General features: G+C 42.2%; 1 protein-coding gene across 2 annotated transcripts; it reads right to left on the bottom strand.

Annotated features, from left to right (window-relative positions):
• Positions 1–1,234: 1,234 nt before the first annotated feature.
• On the bottom strand, positions 1,235–17,514 carry ALDH7A1 (aldehyde dehydrogenase 7 family member A1). Of its 2 annotated transcripts, XM_075726187.1 has the most exons (18): positions 17,392–17,514; positions 17,182–17,235; positions 16,160–16,225; positions 14,825–14,905; positions 12,653–12,776; positions 11,946–12,078; positions 11,297–11,341; positions 10,240–10,317; positions 9,233–9,330; positions 8,182–8,223; positions 6,677–6,771; positions 5,417–5,501; positions 5,025–5,131; positions 4,173–4,289; positions 3,625–3,722; positions 3,380–3,453; positions 2,366–2,441; positions 1,235–1,565 (listed from the first exon to the last, which is right to left on the bottom strand). In XM_075726187.1, exons 1-18 carry the CDS (start codon positions 17,497–17,499, stop codon positions 1,511–1,513), a joined length of 1,536 nt encoding a protein of 511 aa, XP_075582302.1. In that variant the 5' UTR covers positions 17,500–17,514; the 3' UTR covers positions 1,235–1,510. The 2 variants fall into 2 exon arrangements, with proteins under 2 accessions (XP_075582302.1, XP_075582303.1); XM_075726188.1 differs by lacking the exons at positions 5,025–5,131; positions 5,417–5,501 and having other exon boundaries at positions 17,392–17,502.
• Between the last annotated feature and the right edge of the window lie 1,093 nt (positions 17,515–18,607).

Genomic DNA, 18,607 nt, shown 5'->3' with positions numbered 1-18,607 from the left:
TCCTGAGTGGACTTTCCAAATTAAAGCAGAAATTAAGGAAGTGCTTACAGTATCTTTAAACCTCCTTAGTTTAATACTTCATCATAATCATAACTGTCTGCTTAGGGGATTTCAGTTCTTTCTGTGTGCAAATACACAACATGCTTCTACAAAATCTGTTTCCTAGTTAAATTGCCAAGCACAAAGTACTACAGGAGAGTTCACCTGGCTGTAAGAGACTCAGCAGAAAAAGTTTTGGCTGCCTACTGTTTGTTCTGTAGAAAGTGGCACCCAAAATACTTTCTGTAATACAGATGTAAAAGTCAAAATACTATGTATTTTAAACTAGATATTAAGGTGAAAGAAGACCAGCTAGCATTGCAGAGTGTTGGACCTTTAATACAATTTGGATGACATTGCTATTGTGGGATCTTAGTGTCAAAATAAATCAGAAGGCAAACCAGAGTCCTAGAATCTGAGTCCAAAATGAACAGCTCTGCCATGTTCAGAGATTGTGGAACTTTGGTAGATAAGACTGAGAGGAAAAGAAATCTCCTCCAAAAAAGGTACACTAAAAACCTCAAAAGTTACTCCGTGGAAAGCTATGAGCCTATTGGCACTGTGCCTTTTCTCATCTTTGACTCTGAGCAAGGTTCCTAAATGAGCTGCTGCTGGCTGTAGTCTTCAGTGGCCATGAGAAACCCCCACCTAAGGTGAGACACACATAAACAATTTGCCTTTCCCCGGCACATTCCCCCTGGAAGAGTAATCCCTCCTGGCTGCACCTCCAGTTCTTCAGCTGCTTTGGCTGTAGGGTGTCACAAGGGCTGTGACTCATCCTGCCCTTAAGAGGAGGTTCCAAGAGACTGCAGTAATCCTTGGTCTTGCCCTTTATCTCCCAACAGACAGGGTGAAAGTCTCCTTTCTGAAGGAGAGGCAGGAAAACTAAAGCCATCCGTTTAGCCCAGTGATACTTCTCCCAGCTAGCAGCTCCGTGTGTGAAAATGGACAGTCAGTTGAATGTTCCCGCTCGAAAACAACAAACAAAAAACCCACAGAAGCCCAAGGTATCTCACAAAATGAACCTTTATTTATGCATTGAAAAATAGCCCTGTACTGCCCACCCCCCATAGCACCAGGCCTCTGTAGGAAACTCAGCACATAGTTTGAAGCATAGACATACTAGCTAGAAATATCAGTGAATGGTGGGGAGGCAGGGGATACAGACAGTGTTGATACTGAAACATAGCGACAAGGCAACAGAAGATTATCCAAGCTACCTGAATCCAAGTTTGTTAGTTTCAGTCACCCTCCCTTCTTCCCAAAGACCACATAATTTTCATTTGAAGACTGAAGTAGAAATTTCATACATTGAAAGTGAAGCATTTTTAAGACTATCTGATTTTTTGACATAATTAGTAGCATTGCTGCAGGTAAGTTTCAGATAATTAATTTTCTTCACAAGAAGTCTTAGAAGGTGCTTGGTTCTGAAATGCTAGGAGAGTTCGTGGCATGGCCATTCACAAGGCTGTTACTGAAACTTGATTCCTTGAGCCAAAGGTAAATCCTTGCTGTAGTTGATTGTACTGGAAGAGAAACAAGTATTTAGAGACCAGACTTGATCACCAAGACAGATTATGCAGTCCATTTCCTACGTACAAGGCTTCCGATTTGTCACACATATACAAAAGACTTCTGTAAGCAGTTTGTCCAATTAAAGTTATGAACTGACTTTACTCCAGTTTTCAATATAGTAACTATGCACGGGGGAAGACCATATTCCCCATTATCTCTTCCTTGACAGATCAAGGAGAAAGCAAAGTATCATTCTCTATTTAATCTCTTACTAGGAGAACGTCCATACAGAAAAATCAAGATGGGATTTCTCACATTCATAAACCTTTGCATGGAAGCCACAGTTAGCACACGTAAAGACTAGGGAGGCCAGCAGAGTGTGGGAAACATTAACCACTACAGCCTGTCAGGAGATTTATGGATAGATACCCAACATGTAGCTAAATCACCCACCACTGGCAATAGCAGCCCTCTTGCTGTGGTTGCTACTTCATGTTACTTCCTGACAACTTTCAATAATTTAATTTTTAGCCAAGTTTAAAATCAGGCAAGAGGTGAAAAAAGCAGATTTTCTTTTTTCCCTTTTGAGGAACAGTGAGTAAAGAAAGGTCTGTACCTAGACCCTCCAAATCATCTTCTACTAGGAACACAGACGTAAATGTTTGCCTGAAGAAAAGGCAATTACACTCATACATGGTTATCTCGTTATTTAGTGAAGATAACCTCCTGTAGGCAAGGATTTATACACTTTGAACATTTGCAAGTTTACCTGTAATTTATGTTTATCTAGAATTTAAAAAGACTGTCTTACCAAGTAGACCGTCTCATATAAAGTTTCCATGAATCACTTCCGGATTCTCTTCCCCCACCAGTGTGCTTTTCACCACCTGTAGGAAAAGGGTTATAAATGAAAACTTGAATTTTTTTTCAGCATAGAAATCTGGACTAACTCCAGGAGGTGAGACATTTCATAAAAACTCATGGGAAAAACTATTCCTTTGCCCTTGTTCTGTATCTAAGTAATTACCAGAACACCACCACATACAACTCACACAGCTAGCTCTCTCCTCATGCTTGATCCAAAAAACATCTGCCTGGAGTTCAAAGTCTCATCATGCTGGCACCAGAGGACCTTGTTTTAAAAATACTTTGTTTTAACACGAGACAAAGAGTACAACCATGTGCTGGTTCTTACACTGTTTACATGGTAAGGTAAATATTTCTTCTTCCCTCCCCTCATTTCCTTCAGTATATACAAAAAAGAGAAAGAAAAAAATGTATTGAAAGACTTTCTCACAAAAATACTTTAGGCTGTAGTTTTTATGTACACATGCAAACATACACAACAAAAATGCTCAAGACTGTTTCAATTAAAACTGTTTTAAACAGTTTTCCACTCAGCCACATCTCTAAACACAGTCAGAACATATTGCTGAGTTATATTCCCTTGATGGGAGTGGAGGGAAATGATACGTGGAGGATTTAGAAACCAAATACAGATATTTTTGAAAGCTGAAATCCAACTGCCTCTAGTCAATTTCTGTTTTCTGCTGAAGCAGTATAATTCAAAATTAACTTCATTGATTTCTTCACATTTAGTCACTTAAATGGACTGATTAAAACCTTGAAAAATAAGATGAGGAGACCTAAATTATACTAGTTTTACAGAGGTGATGCTTTATTCTCTTCCAGAGTCATTATGAAAAAAAAAAAATCCTCTCAGCTTTAAAAAAAAAATGAAGCCTGAGGAGTAATACAAGTCTCTAGACCTGATGCTAGAGGATTTCATCATTTAAAGCATAGGAAAAAAGCATAAATAACATACCAAAAGCACCTCCAATCTCAGCCCCACTGGTTGGGATGTTGACATTCACAATGCCACAGTCAGACCCCTTTGGCCTACAAAGAAAGATAAGACACAATTACTCCTCAGGATCAGGAAAGGCTCCTTCCCTAAAGTGAGGGCTATAAAATGCTCAACTGGCATCTAAATCTAGCATAGGTTTACAAAACACATGAAAGACCATGATCTTATGTTTCAGGAAGGTAGAAAAATAATTTAACTCATACCCAAGCCAGCGGAAAATCCTTCCCAAATCCTTGGTAAAGATACTGCTGGAAAGACCTTGTTTTACTTCATTATTCCAGGCAAAAACTTCCTCTTCCTCCTAAAAGGAGCACATGTCAACATTAAACCATGACCATTCAAAGCAAAGCAGTTACAAAGAAGCACTGTGAGAGAAATCCCAACATTCCACAGCCATAATACAAATATACTGAATGCTACTCAGCAAATACACATGCACCAAGTCAGGGTTAGGATACCTCCACCACTCCACAAAACACACAACCTGCTTCTAAGCAGGTTGACATGAACAACAAAAATCTATTCCTGTACAGACTCTCATCTCAACTCCAGTGCTCTTCACAGAAAATGCATAAATGTAGCTACACAGTGAGGTAAGCTATTACAGTGGATATCCGACAGTGCAGAACAACAGTTAGCATTTCTTCAAGTGCCAGGACAATTACATGAACATGACATATAGCTGAAATCTCTCTCCTGACTCTTCTGTTAGCATCCTTGACACCTGACTATTTCCCCATTGTAATTTTACCTTAAATTTCAGCACATACAGTATGGGGGCAAATGTCTCAGTGTGCACAATGGGTGCATTATGAGGAAGGCCAGTCACAATGGTTGGTTCAACATAGTTTCCAGGGCGATTTATAACCTTCAAAACACATAAAAAGAAACAACTGAGTAACTTAAACCCAGCATCCTGCTTGCTACTAGTGTAGGAAGGAAATCATTCATGGTCTGGTTACCATAGTTGTGCCTAGCAATCAGAAATAGAAGGTCAGGTCACCCTAGTAGATAACTTAGATTTTGCTCATTTAAGTATTTAAAATACAGAAACATAATCGAATCTCAAAATCTAGCAGTTGACAAAAACCCACTTCCTTTCTCTTACTTTTAAGCTGATTAGAACTATAAAGGTATTAGGAATAAAGAAGGAGCCAGTGAAAGACAAGAATTGCCAGAATGCTAAATCCATGAGAATTAAACATCCCATATGATGAAGATGTACCAAGTGGCTCTCCTGAATCTTCAGTATTTCCTGAAGTTTGATATTGTGAATCCAGGGAGAGAACAGCAATTTTTCTTTGTTATGTGCTTGATATTCACCATTTTCATCGCTGTTTGTATTTTCACCATCACCTGCAACTAGGGAGTAGTGCAAGGAACAGCCAAAAGCTCTTAGCCATTTCTTGGAGAAGAAGGTAATTTCTAAGTAGACCCATCTTTACCCTAAATAAAAGATTGCAATTCAAATGTTCTTGGACTAACTTAACATCCTGTAATGGCAGACAGGACAAACTGAGGCACAATCTTGGCCTAAGCCACCACGTTACTGTACTGTTTTCCTAGAGCGCTAAAAGTAGCAGGGAGAATACAAATAAATCACCTTTCCACCATAGACCACAGAGCCACCCTGTTGTTTTGCTTGTTCTACTGCATCAAGGAACATTTTCACTGCTTCTTTTGTATGAAGAGGCCCATAGAGAGTGTCAGCTAAAAACAAAAAGATCCAAAGACATACTTTCAGCAAAACTGTATATGTTTGCAAATATTCCTACCATGACATTTTGAGATTAATTATTTGATCTGTCCAAGATGAGCAGTATTAGCTGGATTCTTCATCTCTCTTTCAGAGTTTGTATTCTAAATGAAACCAGCTAACCCTTTGTAAACTGCTAAAATTAGATAGCTTTGATCTATAATCTCTTTGGAATTTAAACAGAAAGAAACAAACAGAAACTTCCCTCCTAAACCCATGAGTTGGAAACAGCTACTTACAATCCCATGGATCCCCGATGCGGACCTGGGCATAGGCCTTAGCGAGCTTTGCCACCACCTCATCATGGACGCTTTCATGGAGGAACTAAACAAAACGTGGTAAGAAGTTTGTAAGACAGCTCAGCCTATGTTATCTATTCCTGAAGTACTACCGCACTTTGAAGAGGGCTGAATGAAGTGTGGAGATAGTGTTGCTCGTATTCAGCAAATCCCAAAGTTAAAAATAAACACATGAGCAAGGCCTCGAAACAGCACTAACACCATGAAACGAAGACTTAAAAATCTTCACCACGAAGATTTAAAAGAATCATAGAATCATAGAATCGTTTAGGTTGGAAAAGACCTTTAAGATCATCCAGTCCAACCATTAACCTACACTACCAAGTCTACTCTAAGCCAATCAAGGGTAGACTAGACTAAACCATGTCCCAAAGTGCCACATCTACCCGTTTTTTGAGTGCTTCCAGGGATGGTGACTCCACCACCTCTCTGGGCAGCCTGTTCCAATTCTTGACCACCCTTTCCGTAAAGAAATTTTTCCTAATTTCCAACCTAAACTTCCCCTGGCGCAGCTTAAGCCCATTTCCTCTCGTCCTAAAGAAGCAAAGAAACAAAAAACTTTTAATTTTACCCCATCTCAGATCAATGGTATCAATGTGTTCTGTAAACTCTTCAGTTAAGTTATTCAGGACAAATACTCAAGTCATTTTTATTGCTATAATTTGAGGAATCACTGCCCTTCCTATACACCCAAAGTTAAGCCACATCAATTGTGACGAATATTTACCCAATCAACCCAAGTCTGAAAAGACTATACAGACACAGGCTGACATTATAACACCTTTAAACTTGCTGAAAATGATTGGTTAAAAATGAATAATAAAGTAAGCAACACACACACGCTTGCTTTGTCAAAATCTAAACCCTGCACCAAAATTTGTAGCAGACACAAGCAAAGAATCTCAGGCAATGAAAACAGAGAGAAATATAGGAAGTATGGTAAGTTTTCTTTTCCTGAGTTTTAGCACCAGGTATATTTAGAAACACATATGAAGAAAATCTTTAGAGCTAGAACTGCAGTGGAATGACAAACTACCATCTTATTTTCCCATCATACTGACTTTTGACAAAGTAAAAATGTGTTTCAAAGATTATTTGTTGCTTTCCATAATATTAGGAATTGTTGGGCATTTTCCAAGCTAATTTGGAATTAAGTTTAAAATCAGAGCTACCCAAACCAGACAATACATATTTACTCACCAGCCTTCTAGCAGTTGTGCACCTCTGACCCGCTGTTCCCACAGCGGCAAATAAAGCAGATGGGATGACTAGGTTCAGATCTGCATCTTCAAACACTTAACAAAAATTAAAACATCAGCATGTTACTGAAGTAAACAGGCAGTTCCCAAGACTTAAGACACTAAACAATATAATAAACTGACAGGGTGATAAAGAAGCATTAGGAATAGTTGCACTAGCATAGCACACTAAGATACAAAGAAACACCTCAAAACTCCTATTACTTTTACACCTGGAATTAGACACATGTAATTGCACATAAATGTAGATCTGAACAACTGAAGAGAGCCTTTTGCAATAAATCCTGCAAAGAACCTCAGCTTCATTTTAATTCAAGAAGCTACAAGCAATTCCTTGCCATTTCATCCCCACGTCCTTCTCTCACTGAGATGTAGCAGCATAAAGGAACAATGTGTATCCAGATGGCATGCAAAGTAAGTAGCTAAAACACAGATACACAATAATGTAAAATATAAATGAGCTGAACAAATTGATCTGGCTAGAAGACATTGGGATGTTTAAAGCAAAGCTAGTATGCATAAGCCTCGAAAGGATCCCCAAAATATCACTCAGCTTAACCAGCCCCACAGAATTCTCTAAGTATCCAAAATTATTATTTTTGGATAAATCTGGGACAAAGTCCAACCAAACAATGTTTATGCCATCATTCTAAGCCAATTCCAGAAAAAACAGGACTTTCATATGAAAACAGAAACAATTTTCTAAGTATAAAGCAAGTTCACACTACTGGCTGCAAAGCAGCACAGCAAAAAAGAAAGACCTGCTCAAACGTGGTTTTCAAAAGAGCTTAATATTCTAAATTCTAAATATTCTTTACTTCTAAATTCTTAATAGTCTATTCTAAATAGATAGGCAATTTGTTCATAACATGAGAAAGGTGAAACAAGGCTACAACACAACGGGACAGCAATTTAGGTATTTATCTAGCTTATATTTTCTTCTGCCGCATTGCTCAGCTTCACAGTACTTATGTTTATCTGGGAACTAGATCATACCCTAAGCTACTTAAACCTGTAAAATGTGCTACTGAAATACATACTTGCATGCTTTGCTTTCAAGTATCGTAAGTGACTTGCACTGTATATATATGTACTTATATTCTAAAATGCCAAAATTGTGGCGTTCACGAGATTAGAACTACCCTAAAAAAACCCCCAAACATTCAGCATTGTCCGCATCCCACTACTGAAGCTTCCTGCTTCTCCCATTCCCTTCTTCACTTCAATAGTGAATATATGTAAGAGCTTGAACTTTCATTTTTTATTTAAAACACTACCCCTCCACAATACTGAAGACATAAAAAACCCAACATTCTACTACATACTTTTTAAAACCCGGAAGGGGGACGGAGGGGGCTGGAAGAAGAAGGGACAATGTGCTACAAACATTTGTATACTAACTCCCAGATATCATCTCTAGGACTAAATTTCTACAGTGCGTATTACCAATAATGGCATTGTTTCCTCCCAGTTCCAGCAGACTTCGACCTAATAAAAACACACAAAACAAGTTACGTCACACACACATGTATTCACTGCACCTCATTCAGTGAGCTCACCTCTAACTAGAGCTAGGTTTCATTAAGCATATTTTTCTGGAGAGACAAAGAGTTTTAGGCATCTCTGTCAACTTATCGCTCTAACCAAAGCAGAAAATTACACCAAATACTACATCTGTCACGTATTGTGAAGAAAGATACCTGGAGAGCAGTTAGGGCAGAAAGCAGCTTAAAAAAATAGGCAAAAACAGCACTGGAAAGCAAAAGATGAAAACAGAAAAAGTTGCAGTATAAATAGTATGATGCAGACAAAGAAGAGGAGGAGGTGCTACAGAGATCAAAATGCATACATCAAATTTAACCAGGTTTATTTGTTTCTCTGGCAACTGTTTTATCTCAAATCTGAGAGAAGGAATCACCATCTACTTCTGGATGAACCTTTGCAATCTGTTCTGATTTTTTTTTTTTTTTTTTTTTTTTACACTCATATGAACTTCAAATGTACAAATTGGGAAATTCCTGTTCACAAGGTTTTCTGTTTAAAACTAAAAAGTTAGAATCCAGCAGCTGGATCCCAGACTCATGCCTGTACACTTTTAAATGTTTGCAACAAAAACAGCACCTCAAAAATGATATTTTTTCTCCTGTATTTATAAGGAGTAAAAGGCGAGGAGGCATTTCTCCGTGAACACACTGCCAAAAGACTGTATGTCCTGGCTGTTCATCTTGACAATCTCCATACAATTATATTCATGGACACCCCCCTCAGAATTAACTGTAGGGACATGGATTTGTGAATACCCTGGAAAAAACGCTGAGCTGTGACAGAACCAACTGAAAAATGCAGTTCTAGCTCTGAGCAGCTTCAACATCCTATTTCCACCAAGTTAAAAAAAAAGGTAACTGAAACAAGCTGTTATTTTAAAAAATCCTATGGGGCTCCCCTGCTTTTCCCAACCATGGAGAGAATTGAATTGGAGGAGACCCAACACACTCACCAAATCTCTCCTGAACCATGAGCGCTACCTGCTTGCCCACTTTCGTGCTGCCAGTGAAGGACAACAGGTCCATTCTCTCATCTCTCGCCATTGCTGTCCTGCACAAGAGACATACCACCATGTTCAACGGAAGAGGAGATAGCTGGAAAAGCTGCTTGAACCTTCCACAAAAACCAACTTCAACCACAGAGTTCTTTCAAAGTCAGAGCCACTTCTTTGAAAACATCCCGTAAGTAACTGAGCAGATGGCAGGAAAGCTGCTTCTTAGTCAGAAAAGAGGGACAAGGCTGTTTCCCTGCCCCTTTTCAGACCGTAAGAGCATCACCTGTACTAATTTTGAAATGCAATCTAAAGTACATAGTGAGATCAGCTCCAACTGTTATGTTCCCTAAGAAAATACACATACCTATGACTTTTTTTAATGCTTACGATCTGTTTTGTCTTCTCTTGAAATGCTCAAAAGATACATCTGAATATACACCTGTACTGGGAATTTCCATGTTGTAATAATCAAACAAAACAATTTGATTTGTACAGCTTCCAAGCACAGGTATGCATCTATGAGCAAGTGCAGAGTCCTACGTGAGCGTGGAAAATGGGAAAATATTCTCCTCCACAAGTGGTCCAAAAGGCCACTGGGCTAGAAATTGAAAACTCTTAAGAACATGATGAGTGGCATTTAATATTAGCTGTATTCTTTGGGTGTAAACATATGCAGAAGTAGAATATAAACTTAGGCATGTCTCCTCATTAAATATCTGATAAGTTATTTGTTAGCAGCTGATCTTTGATATCTTTGCTATCCTTGCTATCTTTGATAGCAGGAAGTAGAAATATGTATTATGTTTACAGCAAGGCCAGAGTTTCAGACCAGTTGATAAAAATTATGGCAACAGGTGCGTGCATGTACTGGTAACTCCTGCAGATCAGAGTAACTTTACGAGAAGTACCTCAAAGAATATTCTTTACCCTCTACACATCTTCACAAAACACAAGACGTTACCTACCCGATGTCTGCTCCACCACAAACGAGAGAACAGATCGCTCCAGGCACTTTGTTATCCTCCAAGACTTTGGCAATTATCCTAGAATCAACAGGTGCATATAATAGGGAATGAACCATTAAAACTGTCTGACCATGCACATGAAGAAGTTACAGGCTATTAAAAAGCAGCAGTCTTGCAGTTAATTGACCTGCAGTTTGTACAAAACATAACACACCTCTCTCATCCAGGAATTTCGTGTTACAATCATAGCTCACACAGAAGTAAGACTCTAAGATATATTCATTACACATCCACACAACTGGCACAGAGAAGCATTAGATCAGTGTGTAAAAACCTTGGCCATACAGTCTTTCACCATTAGAAAGAGACATTTATATAACTTCATGGAGTTACACAAAATACTCAGAAGTAGTTCGGGGCCATTGTTTTCAGGAGTTAATATTAAAGCTACAAGACTTACTAATTAGTTATTTTAAAGGGGCCTATTTATATTTAGCATTTAAAAATAAATATTATTTGTAACACAGAACAAAGAAGTATTTAAAATGCGAATGTAGTAAACAAAGTAACAATAAACATATAGTAAGTATCACTATGACATTTATTCTTTGGAGTAATAGTTCTTTTTATCAAGAATGAGTTTTGAACCCTGGAAACACATTCTAAGGTGCCAGTAAGTTTGGATAATAAAGATTGTGCGAAGGCACCTTCAGCATATAGGCCTACACAGACAGCCAGAAGAATTTTCTAAGAAACTGGGTGCTGATGTTGGGCTGAGACTTCCAAAAAAAGGGGTGATTCTGAAACATGAGTGCGTGATTAAGGGAAGCCGAATTTCATGAGCGATTCATCTTCTACCATGAAGCAAGCCACACAGCTAGCCCTACTTCAGCAGAAGCACAGCCCTGGTCCCAGAAAAAAATGGCTAACAGTACATGTAACATCCTATATGTACTGTTACTACAAGGGGAAAGCAGTTCTTCTGACCACTAAGCACTACCTCAAACAGAAAAGTTGTTTAAAAAGCAAAACAGAAAGCAATGACACCAGAACTCACTTTGTAACAGCAACGCTAATGAGGGATGTTGTAGGAGCACCCTTCCTAAAAAGAAGAAAAAGAATCACATTATTTTCTTTTCAATTCCCCAAGAATAAGAAATAATTCAAAAATCCAATTTTTATGGTATCTCAAATACAGCACACTTTGGTTAGGCTGGTTTTCAGGTACGTGTTAAGACAGGAACTCCGGCATTTCTTTCCACAGCTGAGCATTCAGAGCTTCTACTGAAATCCACATCAACAAGAGCTATGCCAGACATTAGAGTGAAGCAGGTAGATGAAAGCAAAGCAGGAGCAGGGAGGGGAAGTAAAGCTAATTATTTAGATTCTTATTTTAGCTGCACCAGTTCTGAAAATATTAACTGTTTGCTACCACTGCTGCAAGACCTCAACCTGGGCTCTTTATTAACAGGCCATCTGGCTAAGTCCCGGGCAGGTCTGAATCTCAATACCTCATAAAAGAGGTTACCACAAAATAAAACAAAGCTCTTTGACTACAAGTGAACCTAAAAATAAACAGAAATTAAGCCTGCAGGAGATAGAATCAAATATACAGAAACACCAGACATTTGATAACAATTTCATATCTGAGATAATAGCTCTCTAATTCTAAAATACTGTTAGCATGTTGGAGAGCTACATCTTACCAGAGGCAAGCGTTTCCACAGATCATTGCAATTGCACTGTTCCACCCATAAACCGCTACAGGGAAGTTAAAGGCCGTGATGATTCCTACTAACCCCACAGGATTCCACTGCTCTATAAGGGCATGGCCAGGTCCTGAAGGCAAAGACACAAGGTAATGCAATTTGCATCCATTTAATGTTTTTTTTAAAAAGGAAACCATGTGAGCAAGAGGCCTAGCATCACTTCTCTGTCCATCAGAGCATTAGCTGGTGGAGAGCTGTGTTATATGTGCTCTGCAGCTTACTGGAACAAGGATAGCTAGGTTGTGGAAAAACTAGTAACATGATAGCATGAAGTCTTACTATTTTAACTATTCAGTTAACAGAATGGTGGTTGTTTGCTAATCCATAACTGAAACAGAGGTGTCTCATTTCTAAGTACACTGCTGAACTTCTTACATACTTTCCTCTAGCACCTTCATTAACAAAGAAGTGAAAGAATCTAATGCTTCAAAGAGTGGAGAGAGAACCTATTGCCTCTCTTGCTACGTGCCACAGGCTAGGCACCACTGCCTACCAGCACACCCATGCCTAGACAACATGCTCCCTAAATAACTCACAGTACAGAGATTTTGCTGCACTACATCACTGTATATTTAAGACACATATCCATCCCTTCATTTGTACAAAAAAACCCAAAACAAAACCATACATACACACATACTTACTTTCTGAAGGCAAAATAGGTCCACCAATCATTCGGGACAAACCAACAGCATAGTCACAGACATCAACATACTCCTGCACTTCCCCAACACCCTCGACAAAAATCTTTCCCATTTCCAAAGAGACCTGAAAAAATTAAGAGCAAGACAAAATTCTTTTTAAAAAATTCCCTTGTGTCCCCAACACATTTTGTCTCCCACCAATGTCAGGTATATCTGTACACCAAGTAAGACTCAATACGTTTTTTTAATTAGAAGAAATTCACCTCTTCTGAAGTTATTCACAGCTTAAAGAATGAACACAATAGACAACTAGACAGGAGTCACATTCCCATATAATAGCAGAAAATCAGAAGAGGAAATTAGTGAACATAAGGAATTAAAAATAATCTACTGAAAGGAATATCCAACTAGTAACGAGGTTCATAGATCAACAGAACACTGAATTTCCATCAGGATGTTTGCATACATTGTGGACCAGGAGTGGAATAAATTGGAAAAGAGGGATTACTCTGCTCCAGCAAAAGAAAACGGTCATTTACGTTTTTCATAAGCAAACTGCTCATTTTATAACATCTCAAAGGGAGTTTGAGACATTCCATTTTCAGACACTGCTGAAAATGTCTACACATCTTTAGTATTTTAGTAACCTGGGAAGTTTAGGATCTTATTTTTTTAAGCTGAAGTCAATCCTAAACTATGTTCTTCTGTTAAAAGCATGTTAGATGTACACAGGAGACATAGATTATCAGTGAGAATAAGCTGGTATTTGAAGACATTTTCCTCTAAAAGTGAGAAAATTCACTAACAGGAACTGAGAATTCACCCATTTACCCCCACCCACTTAATTTTACAGACATGCTCCGATACCTAGGTGTGACTTTCATGCAGATATCACCTACCACCTTAGAATGATGATTATACTTTGAAAAAGCTGTTAAGGGAGGAATCAGGTTCGAAGGATTGCCACAAGATTTTATTTCCCATGCAAAGGTTAAAATAAAGGTGACTAACTGTATTTCTGGGTATGTCTGTGACGCCTGTGGTCACCTCGAGACAGAAGGAACAGCCCCTATCTGTGACCAGAAGTGGAGGGCCATCAGACATAATTGCTAAGAAACACAGTGATGAGTCTGTAAGCGCAGTAGAGATACATCTGGACACTTGGCAAGGACACTGTGAAGCGAGGCTGGAAATTTCCAACAGCATATGAAAAGGTGAGTTGCTATACATATCCTGAAGCCAGGAAAAGTCCTAAAACCTGGATACCTACTGCACAGCTTTCACCCTGAAGTTCACCCCTCTATCCTGGAAGAGCGGAACAGACTTATTATCTGCTTGGAAAAACGAGAAAAATGCTCTGGCAATAAGCAAGAAGTTGTATCCAAGGAACATACAGCAAACTTCCATCTGTCCACACTCACCAGGGAAGCTGTACTGTTTTTGAATACAAAAAGTACATTAGCACTCTAATTGACCACAGAAACTCTGCGGAGGAGACAACATCAAGGGAATCAGCAGAACAAAGTTTTGTAGGTTAACAATATGGGCTTGACTACACATGGAGTTATTCACCAACAGCTGTTTCTGAATAGCAGCACATATAGGCAAGCCCTGTCAAAGGGAAGTGACAAGTCCTTTTCTTCCCTAACAACTAACAAGTATTTTAAAGGAGCAGTCCTTCAACCTTTATGTCCTGCACAGCACTGCAAGAAGATCTCATCAAGACCGTCTCACCTTCTGAAGCCTTATACCTCCACATGTCAGTTCACAAAATCCTGCAGACCACCAGAAAGAGCTCAAGGTTAAAAGCTCTGTATTAGAGGAAGGTCTTTTTCAGGACGCTTTTAGTATCAGACAGTCAAGTGGGAAAACAGCAGGACAACAGTTGTAATGCTCCTCCCAGCCAGAGCACAGGCTCAGAATTAATTACACTTTCTTTTCCTGTTATAGATTATAATTTTCAACACAGAATGCCAGAATGCACTCTTACAGGTTTTTTTCTTTTCCTTTGTTTTAATTAATTTTTTTTAGGCAAGCTAACAGAACTAACAGTATTTTAACAATTATCAAGGTTAGTATTGCAGAGCAGTACCTTAAAAACCAAGAAAACCAGTTTTGACACACACCTTTCCCCTGCCCCACAAAGTTAAAGGGCTTCTTAAAACACCTTACCAAGCTTCCTAGAACTTTGATTTTTTGTCTCAGGGCATCACCAATCTGTCGCACTATTTCTCCACGCTTAGGTGCAGGAATCTAGTCAAAACAAAAGAAAAAAGATGAATCTATTTGAGACCAAGCATCTGTGAATTCTGCTGTTCATTTTCTACCGCTGCAGTAAGGAATCACCAATTGCTGTGCTTTTTCCCCTATCTTCCCAAGACATCATTACTCACTCATTTTTATCATGCACACTACAAGAAACTGTTTCCTGCCTCAGAGACTGACAACACTGCACACATTTGTCTGTTCAAAACTTCAGTTCTACTGAGTATTGCCAGAAACATTCAGATTATTAGCTCTGCTACACCACCCACAATGCCCCCAAACAATCAGCTGCACCTCAAGAAACAAGCATTTTTTACAAAAGCACACTTAACTGGTTTCTGAGCTTTTGAAGTATACTGAAACAAAAAGTTTGAAAATGTGATGCTAAGTATGACAATGGCTGCTAACACATTAGGAGCTGGCATATACTCACCAACATTGTATTCACAAATTGTAACAAAAGAACACATACTAACATACCCTGAGGAAGCTGCTGTGTTTGTCCTAAACTTTTGTTCTCTTCAGGCAAGGCAAACTACTTTGCTGGATAAAATACAGAATGCCCAATAGCTTACAAAATTCAGGTTTCAGTTTGTATCAAAGAAGTGGCAGGTAGTTATAAAAACCAAGCCTGGCTTGGCCAGCAAGAAAGTGGATGCTGGCTGGACATAGTTTGTATAGGGACACTGAGAACTACAGCTTGCTACAGAAAAATAGCTTAGCTACTGTCTGACACAGCAACATAACACTAAAGTTTTGGAATAATGTAGCTGTTTTGTGAAATACCAGGACAGCTGGTGAACAAAAAAAGCACACTCAAAACCAGCAGTCTTCCTCAGCCCACAAAAGCAAGATTATCACCACAAGTTAGGTATCCAAATATTCTGCAGTTCTCGCACAAGAAAGCATGCAGCAACATGAAGTTAAACACACCCAACAGGGATAATTGCTCGCTATAAGGTTTCTGAACTTCAGCAGACCTGTTGGCAATGGCACAAACCTGGGTAAATCTGCCAGGCTTTTCGAAAAAAACATTTGCCACGAGTCAGTGTCCTCATCTTTACACCTCTATGGTAATATGTACAAGTTGTCTGGATTTGTTTCTTGAGGTCCTCTTTGCAGATTTTTGCTTTAATGCAACATACACAACATGAACGTGTTTTTACACCTCCACCTGACAGGGCAATTTAACGGCCTTTACCTGCCAGAGCTGTTATAAAAGATAAGTCTCTGTTAACTTACATCAGCCCAGACCTTCCATGCCTCTTTAGCCTTCTTTACTGTTTCTTCATAATCCTCCAAACTAGCCTACATGAAGAAGCATGGCAAAGAAAGAGTTAGGAAAACCAAACCCCCAAAATATATACCACAGAAAAGCTTCTACCTCCAGCTCAAGACATTTCTAGTAGATAGTACTGCACTACAGAATACTACTTTCACAGGAAGTTTATATCCTGCCATAGTTTGGTCTCAATATGGCATGTTGAGCTGCCTGAAGTTACTGTCGAGGAAAACTGCATGTGCTGCCTAAACAAAAAAAAAAAAAAAAATGAGCAGAAATTTTCCTTCATGTGACAAAGGGTGCTCCATACAGGAGGGAGCTGTAAGGGAGGCATTAATGATATATTCTTGTATCTTATCTTAGATACTACTACTGTTAACAATATTAAACAAAGGCTGCGAGGACTGTCCTACGCCACCAGCCTCACTGGACATCAAGGGCTAATCAAATCCTAATATACGAAAGAAGTAGGTTAGCGCCATGGCGCTATTCTCACACTAAAAACTTTCACAAATTTACCACGGGAATGCCACGTTGCTCTTTTTAATACCTCCCCCTGGCCGCTCAGGTCCAGTGAACAGCTGCAACCCACACCCGCTCTGCAACTCCCTCTAGAAGCACACGAAATGGGGCAGGAGAGGCCCTCGTTCATCCCAACAATATTCCCAAGAGTAGGGGGGTGGGCGGGAAGGTGAACAGCCCCCCGCTTTCTTCCCAGAAAAGCCTATAACGCCGATTTCGAGCAGGCGGCCCGAGCTGGGGTGAGCCCCACCACCCGCCTCCGGATCCAGCATCCCCCAGCCCCCCGCCGTCACCCACCCCGGCGGGTCCGTGCCCTGGGCGAACCCGGCCGAGAGGAGGAGCAGCTCCCAAACCACCGCCCGAGCGCGCCTCACTCCGGCCACGGGGGCCGGAGGGCTCCTCCCTGCCCGGCGGGGTCCCCGCCCCCCGAGCCGCCCCGGCCGGGCCGGGCCGCGCTTACCTGCCGGACGCTGGCTATGGGCTCGTTGTTGGCGGGGCAGTACGTCGTCACCACCTACAGCAGGAGCGGGGGGTGAGCAGCGGGGCCGCGCTACCCCCTTTGCCCGTCGGAGGGGACGCGAGGCCCCGGGCCCCGCCGCGCCGCCGCCCCCCGCCCCCGGCTGCCGCGGGCCCGCTCCCCCCCCGCCCCAGGCCGCGCCGCCGCCCGCACCTGGCCGCCGCCGCCCCAGCGCCCGTTGTACACGCCCGGGTTCTCCTCCTGCAGGCCCAGCTCCCGCAGCCAGGCGTAGCGCGGCTGGCTGACCAGCAGGGTAGACATGGCGGCGGCGGCGGCGGCCCCGGCCCGCAGCGGCAGCAGCGCGGCGGCAGCGCGGCGCACCCCCAGCATGGCCGGCGGGGGCACGCGGCAATGGCGGCCGCGCCCCGCACCGCCCCCCCGCCGCCGGCCGCCATTGGTGGGAGCGCGGCCGCGCCCCCTCCTCCAGGCCACGCCCCCTCCGCCAGGCCCCGCCCCCGCCTGCCTGCCCCGCCCACCCCGCCTCCTGCCTGCCCCTGCCCGCCCCTGCCCGCTCGCCACTTTCCTGCCCGCCCCTGCCCGCTCGCCCCTTTGCTGCCTGCCCCTGCCCTCCTCCTGCCTGACCCTGCCTGACCCTGCCCTCCTGCCCGCTCGCCCCGTTCCTGCCTGACCCTGCCCGCCTCCTGCCCGCTCGCCACTTTGCTGCCCGGCTTTGCCCGCCTCCTTCCCGCTCGCCCCTTTGCTGCCTGCCCCTGCCCGCCTCCTGCCTGCTTGCCACTTTGCTGCCTGACCCTGCCCGCTTGCCCCTTTGCTGCCTGTCCCTGCCCACCTCCTGCCTGACCCTGGCCAGCCCTGCCCGCCTCCTGCCCGCTCGCCCCTTTGCTGCCTGACCCTGCCCACCTCCTGCCCGCTCGCCACTTTGCTGCCTGCCCCTGCCCACTTGCCCCTTTGCTGCCTGCCCCTACCCACCTCCTGCCTGACCCTGGCCGGCCCTGCCCGCCTTCTGCCTGCTCGCCCCTTTGCTGCCCAGCCTTGCCCGCCTCCTGCCCACTCACCCCTTTGCTGCCTGCCCCTGCCCGCCTCCTGCCCGCTCGCCACTTTGCTGCCTGCCCTTGCCTGCCTCCTGCCTGCTGGCCCCTTTGCTGCCCAGCCCTGCCTGCCTCCTGCCTGGCCCCTTTCCTGCCTGCCCCTGCCAGCCTCCTGCCTGGCCCCTGCCTGCTGGTCCTTGCAGGAGTGGAGTCCCCCAGTCGAGTATTTAGAAGAGCAGGGGAAAAGCAGAGCACGCAGGCATCAAAACAGGGAAAAAACTGTAGCTATCCTTATTCAACAAAGGAGTAATAATAATAATAATAATAATAATAATATGTAGGAGTATTCAGCACCATTTTCATCCTTTAACACCATGCTTGAA

Source organism: Pelecanus crispus, chromosome Z, assembly GCF_030463565.1.
Source record: "Pelecanus crispus isolate bPelCri1 chromosome Z, bPelCri1.pri, whole genome shotgun sequence".
Taxonomy (NCBI): domain Eukaryota; kingdom Metazoa; phylum Chordata; class Aves; order Pelecaniformes; family Pelecanidae; genus Pelecanus; species Pelecanus crispus.
The sequence above is the reverse complement of the archived record's forward strand: the minus strand, read 5'-3'. Positions and strand labels throughout refer to the sequence as shown.